The following is a 14,638-nucleotide window of genomic DNA, read 5'->3' as shown; positions in this document are numbered from 1 at the left end:
ATTGTATTATTAGTTTAAAAAAAATACTAAACCTTAAGATTTTTCCATTTACTTGCAGTAGAACTGCAAAGGAAAGAGACTGGAAAGTGTTAATTTGCTAACTTCTATTCTCTTTGATTTTCTTTTAATCATTTTTTGTCCCCTCTGGGTACTACTACAGTCATTTGCATTAAGGAAGGTGTGCTTAATTAACTGAGTATAATGACACTCCCTTATGATCAGTTACAGTCATCTGCTAATGTTCAATAAGTGGGAGACTCTGATTTTTTCTTCTGAATGGCGAAAGTAAAAATAAATTCAATTCAATTAAATCTCCTTTTTTACCTTTCATTAATTCACTCCCATGATGAATTAGGTCAGGGTGGTAACTGGTATCTCACCAATTTTAAAGACACTGGAAAAAATGTTTTCTTCATCCCTATAATAACTTCTTGGTTATTGGTGTACATGAATGATACAGATGATACCGACAATAAATTACATATGCACACACTCAGTTTGGAGTTTGCACGTACTTCTTGCTGCAGCAAATATAAAAGTGACATTCTTCTATCATGAATTTTAACACACTGATAAAGATTCTGCTTTTAGTGTTCTCAGTTGTGCATACTATCAAATCATTACTTTAAGTGACAAGACTGACTTAAAAGTAGAATGAAATGCTGATGCTATATTTAATGTCTGGTAACTAAAAAGTCTAATTTAAATAATCAATTCTCAATGCCACGTGTAAAAGACAACCTTAATTTGGCATAACATTATTCTGTCTGCTGCACACCTGCTTGTTCGCTGAATGAGGAATGAAAAATAGCAACTTCTCAACCACATTAAACAGCATTGCTTCCTACTTAGCATATCTGTTGAAATACATTTTCAGTTCAACTCTACATCAGGAGCATCACTAATTTCAGTGAGTAGGAGAGGGATTTCAAAAGCATGACATCAGTTTGATTTGCTTCCAGTAACTATCGATAACATCAAAAGGACCACCATAGTATGGGTTCACCTTGGAGTACAAGAGTGTTTTCTCCAAATTCCAGTAAGTCAATACGATAACTAAACAAGACATGAAAATTCATCATAGCTGGATATATTGTCATGGTTTAATTGCAAAATTCCTGCGTAGCCAAGTCTACGACAGTCAATGTTTTTGGTCAGACACCTCTAGTACACGCAGGCACGGACATGTCACAGCTCCCCCTACCTCCCATATTCAAACATTTGCCACACATGGTTGCAGGCCTGGTCATGTGATCCAATACACATCTCCAGGAGACCACAAACCTCTTGTCCATGCCACAGATGTTTATACAATCACATGATGGAAAGAAAACACAAGCGCACCAGGGAGGCCGACATTGACAACACAACTGTAACCTATAAAACAAAGGATTTTTTGCATACTTTTCAGATATTAGGCTTTACTAACAAGCATACAGTTTTATATCTTACTAATGGATGCTACTGCTTAACAAGAGGCAGTACACAATGCTCTGCTGCTGCCTAAGTTCAAGCAGCTGCACTTCAAGTGCAGTAAGCCTCATGCGGATGGGGTACAGGAGTTGCCTAATCCTTCCATGTTCTGAATGCTTCCCTACCCTTTGTGCTTCAAGTATTCTAAAGCTGTTATCAGTTTAATTATAAATATTTATATTTGCAAAAGACATCAAATGTCAACTACCCTATGACTTTGACTCATATTATTAATTTTCACATTAGTCATTAAATGCCAAAATTATTAATCTAACAAAAACAGATTCAACTTTTAAAAACTGCAACCATTAGTTAAGGACAATGGACAGTACTGCCATATGGAGAGGAATAAATGAGTTCTGCAAGCAATTAAGTGCCAGAGATTTCTGATACCATCAGATAACATTCAGTGTATTCCAACATTTTCAATTCAACGTGAACTTCATCTCATCTAGGAGGCCAGTATTAAAACTTTGGTTTCAGAAATCCAGTATTGTTATAATGTCTGATTTGGGATTTTTGTTAATTTTTTTTTAAACTTAGAGGGCTATAAAGTTGACTGATCTCATCTTAGGCATTTACCACAAAAAGATGCAGCATTGCATTATGTTTCAATAATTCCTATTAATTCAATTTCTTTTAAACTATTATGCGTAAGTTTTAAGACTGAAACTAGTTAGAGTTTTTTTGATGAAATTTAAGCATATTTTTTTCATAGAGATTATTGGACTATCCTGCAAATTTTAATAGCCAAATTCCACTGCACACTTTGCCTCAAATTTATGTGTGACCTTGACAGTCCACTGTTTTCTCTGATTCAGTGATAAAACACATTTTTTAAGGCTGTGGTGGGGGTACAGCTTAGTTAGTTGAGGTTTTGCTTTAAAAATATCCACCAATTATGCATAGAAGACTGCTGTGCTCTGCTTCCTAGGAGCAAGGAAGGCTCAGAACTGAGATGGGTAAGAGCTGAAGTTCTGAAGGCTCCTGGGAGAAGGCTGAATATTCCTTTTCCCTGCATGTGAAGTTCACCAGGAGGGTCTGCCTATTTCTTCTTATCACTTTTTAGCCTTGGGAAGAAAAAAGATGCCCAGGGAAAAGAACAAATCAGAGCAGCAATATTAGATGGAATAAGAACAAACTGGAAGTACCTTCTCCCTCTGGTCACAGTAGACATGAGCCTTCCAAGTTGCCTGAAGTAAAAGATTTTGAGAGTGATTAAGAGACAGAGACAGCTTCTGTTTGGTTGACAACCCCATTGCCATTCAGGCTGGTGACGCACGGCTTGAGGAATAGTGAGGTCAGAAGTAAGTATCTTTTATCTTCTCAAATATGCTTTTTTGAAGTCAAATGCTCACACAAATCAATATTACCTCTAACACTGGAGGTACAGGAAAAAAGGCAGGGAGAAAAAACTGAGGATGCTTTTCCCAAAATAATACAGCTATTTCAATGCAGCATCACCAATTAAAACGAAAATCAGCTTTCATTAATATATTCATTTTTAAGGCAGGAATGAAAACAAGCAAAGCAGGCAGGACAAATGTAAGCCTTGTTTCCATCCACTTGTTTCCATCAGTAATAGGAGTTACAGAAAACTGATTGAACTATAAAATAAATGCATCAATACCTGAAGATGAATTTACTTGTGTTACTGGGAACGTCATGATATGGAGTAAAAGATGAAGTAAAGATGATATTTCAAAGGTCAAAAGAGGTTAAAAACAGTTACTCTTCACAGGATATACTGAAATGTACAAAAAAGATACCTAAAAATTAAATTATTAAATTACAAAATAAGAACCTTCTAAGGACAGCTGAAAACAAAGGCTAGGGAGAAGAAAGAAGTTAAGTCAAAAGGCTGGTTGAGATGGCCCTCTACCAGACAGAATGGAATACAAATCAGATTGAAGAAAAAAGAATCACTGGCAGAGGCAGTTAGCTGCTCTGACCCATTAGCGCTCGTGCTGTAGGAAGCAATCCAGATGTTTCAACTGAGACTCCAAGAAGTATGAACTACCTCTAAAGGCAGCAACAGCTGTAGGAAAGAAAGTCAGGAGTACAGATTTCAGTAGTCTGGGCCAGGAGAACAGCACAGGGAGTCAGAAACTAGTCCTGCACCTCAGTTTACCACAGCCACATTTTGGAGTTTGGCAAGTGCTGTATGGCATAAATCAACTCTCAGCTCCAACCACATACAAGGCTGTAGCAGTACCTTCCAACAGAAACGTAATTGTATGTCGGGCCAAGTACTCAAGATTTATTGCTTGCCTTCAGTTTTGGAAAAACTGAGAAAGATGTCTTCAAAACTAGAGAAGATAAGGCTGTGCCTAATAAACTGGAACTTGCTCACTGACTACATTTTCTCTCCAAATCTTTAACTATAATACTGTACACAGTATATTAACATACAGTTATAAATAAATGGTAGATACATGTCTTGTTAGTTACCAAAGATGTATACGATTGTGTATTTGGAGCTAACAGAGTCTGGAGAATCTATGAATTGAAACAACTGCTTTCTGCCAATTTCACATCTGGCTGATGAAGACACTGCAGGTATCTAACCACATTTCTGTCACCAGGATACTTGGTTTAACATTCACAGGGATACGTCTTTTAAAAACAACTTAATAACATCTCAGCCTCACACATAAATTCTTCAACGGGCTTAAAACCTGATGTAATTTCTAAGACTTGGGCCTTCATTCATGGATTACTAAATTCTGAAATCATTATGTGCAACACATATATACCACTAAAAATGCTAAACCTAATCCTTTAGGAAGCAGTAGGTTTGGGATTTTTTTTTTGGCTTAAACACACTGCCCCAAGACTACCTATAACTGCCAATTCAGATATTCTTTATACTTCCACATATTTACAATATTACACTTACTCTTTATTTGAAATATTTAACTGACAGCAAATAGCCTATCTGAAGCCACAAAGAAAGGCAATGTCAAACACAACACCCAAGGGGACAGAAATATGTGTGTCCATTAAAGTAATTTGGATTTTATTCTATTTATAATTCTTCATCTAAAAATAAGCCTGAGGGAATAAGCATTGTCTTCAGTTTGTAAATATGGAGAAAATTCAGAAATATAATTAGGCTGAAGATGTCCTATAGAAACCAAAACATAAGTAAATAATGGCTTTGCTTCTGCATTCCTATGAAGTAATTTCACAGGAACTACTGTATAATATTCTTTGGAAAAAGAAAGTTGTGTGATTATGTAGTTTTTTCTTTATAATAACTGGCAACAAGCCAGAATGGAGTAACCATCAGTAGGCAACACTTTCTTCAAGAACCAAATTAAAAGGTGGGAGGACTTTTGTCATACTGGGAGAGCATCAATGGCTTAATCCCACAGGTTAGCCTGAGAGAGCAGATACTAATTTATTGCTACCGGAATATAATTGCTCAACTGTACATTTTTAAAAATGGATTTAGGGATCACATAACCAGTGATTCTGAACAAACACTATCTAAAAGTCTGACTAAAAGTGAAATTCCTGAAGAACCTCTAGTAAGAAGAGGCTGGCAGGGTGAGAAGGCTAATTAACATGGCTCAGCTCAACCCTTAAAAATCAGCTGTAGCCCCAGACAGACAACTCTGTCCAGGAGCTAAAAACAAAATAGGTGGCAAAATGTCAGAACCACAATTACACAAGTCAACAAACTGAGTTCAATGCAACAAAGCATTGACACTTTATGCAGTAGCCATCTTATTTCCTATGTGCTCTATTTGGAGCACAAGCTTTTAGTTTTTATGCTGGTGAAGGTCTGGGAGTTTTTAGTTTATACGTCTGAGTTCTCTCTCCAACTCCTGTCTTCCCAGCTGAAGATACCACTCTTTTGGGCTAAGCAGGTATTTGCCACTTATAGCTTGAGAGCAGGTATTTCACTGAAAAACCCAGGCAGATTGATTCAGTTTTAAAAAGGTAGAGGCTCAAACCATCATGCTAGGTTTTAATAATTACTGCTTTGAATTAAGGCTAGCCTTTGCTGCTGACCTGGCAAGAGAGTCTACTAAATACATATAATCCATGTTAATTAATATTATTTAGTAGGAAAGAAAAAAAAATTAATTCTCCAATGGTATTTTCCATGGTAGTAGAGTAGCTTCATCTGGTCCAACTTCCCAATTTTTTTCTGTCTTTTTTTTTTTTTTTCCAGTTTCCTTTTTATTAATAATCCATCTGGACTTCAAAAAGCTTGAACTAGCAGTACATCAGGACTTACACTTGGCTACTCAAAGAAATATTTCTGAAGTGCCCTTAAGCTTCAGAATTGCTGCTAAACACTGTTGTTAGATGGTAAAGATAGCCACAGGAATACATGCAGCAAAATTTGAAAGGGAAATGCTGCTGCTGCAATCCCCTCCACAGCTCCTCTTTTAAAAGATGGGTATGTCAGGATTTAGAGGAGTGATGCATTAGCAAGCCCAATTATCCGTGTATGCCTGTCCTCCTCAAAGACAAGCTCAGTGGGACCTGATACGATCAAGGAAAAGTACAGTTATATGAATTGTGATGTCTTCTCAGTGGGGATCAACTACAGCTACAATGACTACTGTGTATTAGATCTTGAGCTATACAGCACTGCAGCCTTGGAGTAGTCTTACGAATCTGAAGCAGCACAAAGAACTTTCAAAGCCAGTCTCAGATTATCCCAAACTTCAAAGAGCTGAATGTAAAACTATTCACACAGGGAAAAAAGCATAAACTCATTGTTTTAACAAGCATATTTAGCACATGAAACTCTGTGTAGGAAACTGAGTGGTGAAGAAAGTTCACAAGTTTTAGTGGTCAAAAAGCAGGTCCCACCTTGCCCACAAGTGCCACCCTCACAAGGGGCACTATGAAGCTGGCACTGGGGGGAGATCCATGGGCCGGGCTAGCAAAATGTCTGAGTGACAGTCGAACATTATGAAGATGCCATCTTGCAGCATACACATCATGTATTTCCCAAAATAATTTTTTTAATTCTTTTTTTTTCAGTTTGGCCAAATATATTCAGCAAGGAAGAATTTTTCTGATTTTTTTTTTTTTTAGATGGCAGTTGTTCTCATCTAACTTCCTGTGTTGTAGATGCCACTTTTCAGTGAAAGAACATAGAAAATTAATCAATCTACATTATAAATCCAGTTGATGTACAATTATGACCAGCTACTGTAAGAAAAATATTTCTTTCCTCTGTTTTAAATATTTTCTTTTCTTAAACCAAACAGGTTTTCAGAGTTTTCCAGAAAAGAGAGACTTACTCATTCCATGAACTTCTCAATTTCAAGAAAGTAAACATTAGAATAAAACTCTCAGGATAACAAGTGAAGATTTAAACACTTCCAAAGTAGAACAACAATGGGACTGATGTCAAAGGGTAAGACAAGTGTAACAAATATTATCTGAGTGATCTATACACACACGACACATTCTGCATGTCTGATTGGCTTCCATTTGATGATAAAATAGTTTGGCTGACTTCCCAGAAAGTAACTGGATCAAGTTTCTACCAATCTATCTTTCCATTAACTCCTGCTAATAAACTCCCTTCTTCATGTGATGATTCTCAGTATCTATCTTAGAAGGAAAATAAAAATTAAAAGAGAGATCAGCTATGAAAATGAGTCTTCAAAGTAAGTGAGCAAAAATATTAGGGAAGTTTTCTATACGCTCATAGAATTCATCACAGTTCCTTTAAAACCTGGTGAACCTACAATGACCTACCTTGCCGGAGATCTAGCACTGACAGCTTAAAGCAAATATACTCAGGGGTTATAGGGCAGTATTGTCTTGTTTTAAGAGCAAATGTTGGAATGGAGGGGAGGGGTTACGAACACTGAAATAGTATTTACTTACATATATTCTGGCTCTGAATCAATTTTAAAGACTTCACGAGTCTTTTTGTGGAAATGTTCAAACACTTGCACTTTCAATTTTTTTCTAAATAAAAAATATTTCATATACCAATAATTCTCCCTTTAGCTAATAATAAGTTTCTATGAAACAAGTGACATGACATTTTACATAGTTACTGTTACTCTGTTTGCCTTGCATGTGTGGTCTTTTCAACTCTTACCTTCACATTTTCTGGATGAAGCCCTCCAGGGTTTTTGTCCATGTACTGACATAAATCAGTGTGCTAAAAGAAAGTCAGATGGAAAAAAGTGTATTAATATCTATAGGACTGCAGCAATAAATACCCTTCTATGTCAGAGTGGACAGAACAAATGGAAAATAAGTAGATTTTTCAGCCTCACATGTGCACATGCACACTTGTACATTTGCACTCCATTTTATTTAACAACCTGGGTAATTTGACTGATATGAATATTCACCAAAGGTAACCTTTTTTTTTAACATCCTGTATATGGTAAATTCATTACTTGAATTTTAGTGTTATTTTATAACTTGTAAAGATAATATCACCATCAGCACTGTAATGGTAATATCTGGAGGGAAGAGAAAGAACCTAAAGAGAGAAAGAATTTTAAATGCTACTCTCATTAAAAACATTGCCTTTTAAATATGGTTTTGAGGTGATTCTAGACTAAAATGGCTTAACAGTATAGAAAATAAATCTGAAAGGCATTGCATATGCGGGAAACTGTTCAGAAACATATCAGACTACTGAATGATACTTTCCAGCTCAAAGAGAAACACACATTATGCATAATTACAGCTACTTTCAAAAACAGCTTCATGCAAGACTCAAAACTAAGTTTTCACTTCATAGATGTCTACATTCTCTGCAAACATAGCAAAAAATCACTGCAGAAAATAAGCAGGTTTGCAATGTAAAGATCAATATTATTTATTAATTAATAATTATTTATTGCTTTTCCAATGGCAACACTATTTTCTCTGAATTTTTCTCTTGCATTTCTTCCCTTTCCTACTAGCCAGCAGCACACTTTCAAAGAAGCAGCATATTGCTTCTCTCATTTGCTTGCACAACTCAGCTTCTGGAATTATGTTCAGAATAAACAACACAAAAATATGCACTAGATTAACCACCAAAAACTCCAGAGACTGACCCTGCCTTCCACATCTGGTTTCTGAATATATCTGGCAAAAATCATCCAGCATTCTTCGAAAAGCTACTTGGCAATACCTGCCTCACATACAGCCCAACTAAATATAGGCAGTTTTCAAGGTGAGAGTTTTGGACAAAAGCTGCCTTTAACATAGCAGAATGGTTTCTTTGCAGCATTTCTGAGTCCTGGAGCCATGTTCTAGTGCTCTTTTGTGGAGTGATATGGATACAGAGGAAAATTTCACTTCTAAGATACAAAATTTGTGCTAGCAACAACCATTCTACATAATCTTATCTTCTGTAGCCATAAACTATGAAAACACACTGTGCATATAGAATTAACATTGCAATGACATAAGATGCACTGGACAATTAGGTTGTGCACTAGCACATCTTTTTTGTCAGGAATTCTTACCCGGCTTCATGAGAGCAAGCCCTGACTGCAGGAAATTGCAGAATCCCAAAATGAACAGTGTGAGTATCCCAAAGGAAGAGGTTATGCCCAAACAGGCAAAGCACACTAAATAGAACACAACGTAGCTTCTTCCAAAACACACACTACAGCTAGTATTACTTTCATTAATTTTTAACATATCACTGAATGCATTTACAAAGAAAATGAAAAAATACACCTCTGCCAGTGAATAGTAACTGTCATTGAATAGCATCTTGTATAAAGTCTGTGTTTACTTTAAAGACTTATTCATAGTTTCTGTAAAATCTTTAGGCACTTCAGGTATGTATTCCTCTTCTATTCTCCCAGTTAGTTTGCCAATAAGCCATGCCAAAAACAGATCACTCATCCTTCAGTATCACTGCATTAGCCAGTTTTGTATTCTTTTACTGTACCACCACCAAGGAAACACACTTGAGCAAAGTCATCTGCTAGCCTTGTCATCAGTTTGAAAAAATGGACAGTTTTTGAGTACTAATCCCAGCACAAGAGCCTACAAAATATCACCTACATGTGACAGCTGGTGTCAAATAAGAAGTTTGGGGGATTCTCCCCATTTTAGTGCGTTATCTGTTATTGAAGAGAAATGCCAGCCTGGAGGAATAACACGTTCTCTTTAACTTAAATGCAAATATTTGAATAGTGAGAGCATCTGCAACTGCTTGGGAGATGTTTAAAAAAAAGCCCAAGATTTCACTTTAGAAACCCCAGCAGGGTGACCAAGGCAGTGCTGTCTCATCTCTATCATGGTGCCTCAGATAGACATGTCACAGCCCTCAAGCACAGCACATTCCTTCGCACAGTCTGGCTGAAAAGAGGAGAATTAGCATTTCCCTGCACTTCAGTCTTCCAGCCTTTGTGAGTGACAGATAACCTTGTAGGTGGGAAACTTACTGCACTTCCTTCACCTTTTACTGATTTCTACAGTTTGCAACTGGTTAGCTGACAGCAACCAGACCAGAGGAAGAAAAACCTAATGCTTCTAGTGAAGGTCCCAGCGCTGAAGCCACAGCACCGCAGCTGCCCACCATCTGCACCTTTCCATCCACCAAAACCTTTCTAAGAACATCCTCTCCAGAGTAATGTCACTAGGAACAGCAGTAAGTCATCTTCTTATTTCCAATATACTTCTAATGAATTGTGAGGCTAACTCCATTTTCTAGACTTACATCCCACTTATTATTTGGATTCATTTCCTTCATACATGAACATCAACAATGCCCCTGTTCGTGTTATGCATCATTCGCCTCTTCTTTGTACCCCAAGGACTAGGACCATTGGGAGTCTGGTATAACCTTCTGCATCAATAGTTCTGTCCTTCAAAAAAACCAATTGCTCACATTCACCTAAAATTCAATGTAAGCAGCAATTTCTGCAGAACCCTGGAAACCTTACAGAGTTGGTTGTGCAGAAGCCTTTTGGCATCTGTTTTTTTTCCCCACACACATGCTACAGACACAGAGAAAGCTTTACCAAATCTTCGTTACAACAGTAAACAGAAATGGAAAGTCTTTGCCCCCATAAAACTAAGTTAGAGTCCTTCTCATATGTAAACAAGTAAAAGTAAACACTAGTAGACTAGTAAACACTACAGTAGCAACTGGGAAAGCAGCTTACAAAGTTACAGTACACTGTTCCTCACTTTAAAAAAAAAAAAAAAGGAGGTAGTGGTAAAGCAAATGGCAGCATCAGCTGCTTTTCCTTTCCCAAGGTAGGGGCTCAATGCATGTTGAATTAAAAATTAGTATAGCCAGGAAAGCTGACAGTGCTGCAGGGACAGCTACTTCTAAACCTGTATTCCCTTTTGGCAGGCAAGTGTCTGCTCCAATGCTTGTGTGCTCAACTGACACTGAAGAAGACAACATGAATGCAAATTTCAGGAAGGCATTCAAAGAGAAAACAGAGACCAAGCTGGATGAAAGCAGTTTTCTAAAGGTATTCCATGAAATTAGTACCATATATATGAACAGACTATTCTTTCATGCTGTATTTTGACATAGAAGGCAACACACTCCCAGGTGGAGCAGTGGCTGCAAACACAGCATGACACAGCATGCCATCCTCTGACACCAGGGGCTTTGTTATGGTTACCACCTTGATCTAACAAAACGTACGCGCTAAAGGAAAATCCCCGATACAATTAGGTATTGGAAACAACATAAAACTATGTGAAAACAAGGAAGGAAGACAAGAAACAAACCAACCAACACACTCTTTATGGTCCTTTCTCTACAGTGTCAGAGGGTGAGGACATCTCACTGGGAAGCAGGATACACTGGGAATGCAGCACAGTCCAAGTAATTGCAAATACCTGTCATGCACATTGTGATCCTAGGTGGACCTGGCTAGACCAATTCTGCTTTGAGCTTTTAACAACTCTGTCAGCCATACTGTTAATCCCCAACACACATAAATCACCACAAGTTATCCCACACTGACAGAACTCACAATATTTCAGCATAAGTCTAAAATTCCATTAATTCCTGCTTAAGTTTTACCCACAACTATATGTACTCCACCAGTTTATTTACACCTATATGTAAAAAATAAAATCTGCTAGCACTCATCTATTCACAACAGCTACACAAAAACAATGAATAGAGAAAAATTCACTTCCATAGTGAAGAATGCAAAAGCTAGGAAAGTCCAGAATTACTGGGGTTTATCCAACCTTTTGTTTGCCCAATGAATGTACATTATGGTAACTTTTTAAATGTGTAATGTGATCACATACTTTTTTCCTCTCACAGAATTAGACATACTCACTGCACAGAACAGGAGGTACTTGATTACAGAACAGCTGTGCTGTTTTTATGTTGTTGTTTTTTTCCTATTCTCACACAACTTGCAGTCTCTGGCTTATTTAGTACTTTGAAGGCAGAAATATTAATCTTGCAAGCTTTCCTGCCCTGCTTATTGCTACAGTATTCCCATGCTTCACAAACATAAAATAACTTCATAGCAATCCAGAGGAGATGTGGCATTATTCCCTTTTATCAAGTAGGGAATTGAAGCAAAGAGAAAAAAGTCCTAAGTATCACTGATCTGGGCAACTCTATTTAAAGCACTTTGGTTTTGACTTTCCACAGTATTTGGCACCACTTCACCTTCTGTGTTTTGCCTGACTTCAGTTGCAGCTGTGAGCGTACAGTGGTTTTGCAAGGGAGACTGAGACTCATGCTGAAGAGCAGGTCAGTCATGTCTGAATTGCAGTGACAGCAACTTGTGATGCTGATGATGTTTCCCAATATAGCAGAGGCAGAACCCAGTTCTCCACAGCAGTACTACCTGCCTTATATTGAAACAATACTGTGAATAAGGCAGGAACCCCAGAAGACAGCTGAGTTCCAACATCCACAAAAACTAAGAAAAGTTCAACAACTACCACATGCCTTCACCACAGAGTCCTCTGCAGAGCTGCACAACAGGCCCTTCCACAAGAATAGCAAAAGGAGATCGCACAGGCCATCTTTAGCTTGGCATCCTCTAATTTTAATAACTTGACTTTGCCACCTCACTAACACAACTGCACATTTGTGCAAAATCTGTTGTGCTTTGAGTTAACAATTAGATCTCTCCTCTCGCTACTGTGCCCTCTGGAAACAATTTCACTTCCTCCAGGGATGCAGTCCACAACATTTGAAGTGAAAGACAAAAGAAAAGACTTTGAGAGGAGAAGGGAAATCTTCAAATACATAGTTCTTAAGTACAAAGGACAGTATTTTTGAAGCCTAGCACTTGAACAAATCTGGGGCAATTTTCAAAATAATAGCTCAATGCCACCCACAGCACAAAGCCTACCCATTCTCCAAATTCCAAGCCCATGCTGTGAGGCTTGAATTTTACAGTAAGGTCCTCCAGCTACAGCCTTAAGATATCTTGGTCATTTTGGCTGAAATTACAAATAAATTTAGGCAACCTGAGACAGACTTTGACTTCTTATTTCTTAAAATAATTTTACTTTACTACACCATGTCAGAAGATCACTGCTCCAGGGTTGTGAATTGACATAAACCCTTTCTTCAGTGCACATTTCAAGTAACTAGACCTCCACTAGGAAACCTCTGACCCTTCCTGGGGCAGATGGCATGAGTTCTGGTGATACCAGAGACTGCACAATGCCTCCTAGGACAGGGAACAGGACAGACTCAGCTATGCTAGCTTAACCATTCTCCTTTTTCCAAACTGTATGTAGGCACTTATCAGCCAATGCCCATTTTTGACACAAACTTCAATGAATCTCAAATATTTTCCTCCCTGTGATGGAGACAAGTATCACAGCTCCTTCAGGTACATTAAAGTGAAGGACAGATTATGTTACTTATCCAACATAACTGCTCAGAGTTTAAATAAAAATCAACAAAGTTATGAAAGGATTAAGCAAAATTAAGTTAATATCAAGGAACAAGAAAAAAAATAACACAGTTTAAAAAAATTTTAAATGCAAGCTTGCTCAGAATCTCTAACATTTTTCACTCACTTCTCTCTCACACCATCAGCTACCATGACAATACCGCTAAAAGTTTCATTTACCTTATGAAATATTGTCTCCAGGCTCACATGAAGAAATGAACTGGGGTTCTGCTTTAAACTTGTGGCAGTATGTAAGTGTATGAAGGTCATTTCCACTCAGCAAGTCTCTGGTTTATATTAGTAGACACATGTGTGTTTATGTTTCTGAGCATACTGTGTATAAGCATCTGCTGAAAGGAAAAGAATCCAGGCTGATATTTATACAGCTAAAGCAAGGTTTATATACATTGCATCCTACTTGTGGAAGAGAGAGAATGTTAAAAAAAAAAATCAGACAAATGCTGATGGTTCAGACTCCTCCCTTCTCCTCTTGAAGAACGAATTCTAATTATGGATACGTAAACCACAAGTTACCAGTGTCCTCAGATGCTCAGTGCTTTGCTTTAACATCAACTATTTTGTTCAACTGTCTTGCTCAGAAATCGTAGGCTGTGCTACCAAACACAAACATGTTCAGACAAAGGGCAGGACATCCCCTTCCAAAGGCATGGTCAGTGACATAAAATCAGCTCTACGTTGTGAGCCCTTTTCCTTAATAATAATGTGACTGTCATTCTCTCCTAATTAAATTAGTCACTTATACTTCCTATGTAATACATTCTCTCTCCGTCCTCTTCGTCAGCCATGATAAATCTCCATGTGACTTAGCTGTCCCATAATTCTGCCTAATTGGTTTCAGCTGTCATTTTTGAGGCTGAAATGCACAGAGAGCCTGGGGCTTGTGAATGGAACAGGAAGCATTTCCAACTGCATTCCCATCATGTAAAACCAGCAATGTGAAAGAACCCTTCCATTAAAACAAAAACGGGAGCATTTGGCTGCCGGCGATGCCATCATGCAGCAGACAGATTGTGCTGCTCCACTGAGGCAGCGAGGCTGTTGCGAGCCATTCTTCTCTGCTCAAAGGAGAGCACAAATTATTTATGCCCTAGCAGTTTTACTGACTAAAATACTTTCCCTTTTGTCACCAACAAATTCTTAAACCGATAATATAATTTACCAATAAAAGCACAGGCAGTAGGAATATTTGAAGTGACAAGAGAACAAAGAAAAGTTAATTCTATTTAAATGGCATGTATCCTACAACCTAAGCACTCTGCAGATTACTGCGCCATGGTTTAAACTGATTTCATGTT

General features: G+C 37.7%; 1 protein-coding gene across 6 annotated transcripts in view; it reads right to left on the bottom strand.

Annotated features, from left to right (window-relative positions):
- The window catches only part of CDK14 (cyclin dependent kinase 14), a 338,936-nt gene that overhangs the window by 184,536 nt on the left and 139,762 nt on the right, over window positions 1–14,638 (bottom strand). For 5 of the 6 annotated variants that reach the window (XM_051612199.1, XM_051612197.1, XM_051612203.1 and 2 more), the window contains one exon: window positions 7,559–7,621. The exons of the other annotated variant lie outside the window; for it this stretch is intronic. In XM_051612199.1, the coding sequence (XP_051468159.1) occupies window positions 7,559–7,621 (63 nt within the window). The remainder of the gene's footprint in view (window positions 1–7,558; window positions 7,622–14,638) is intronic. 6 annotated transcript variants of the gene reach the window in all.

Source organism: Apus apus, chromosome 2 (genome assembly GCF_020740795.1).
Source record: "Apus apus isolate bApuApu2 chromosome 2, bApuApu2.pri.cur, whole genome shotgun sequence".
In the NCBI taxonomy this organism is placed as follows: Eukaryota; Metazoa; Chordata; class Aves; order Apodiformes; family Apodidae; genus Apus; species Apus apus.
This window is presented reverse-complemented; position numbering and strand designations above follow the sequence as displayed.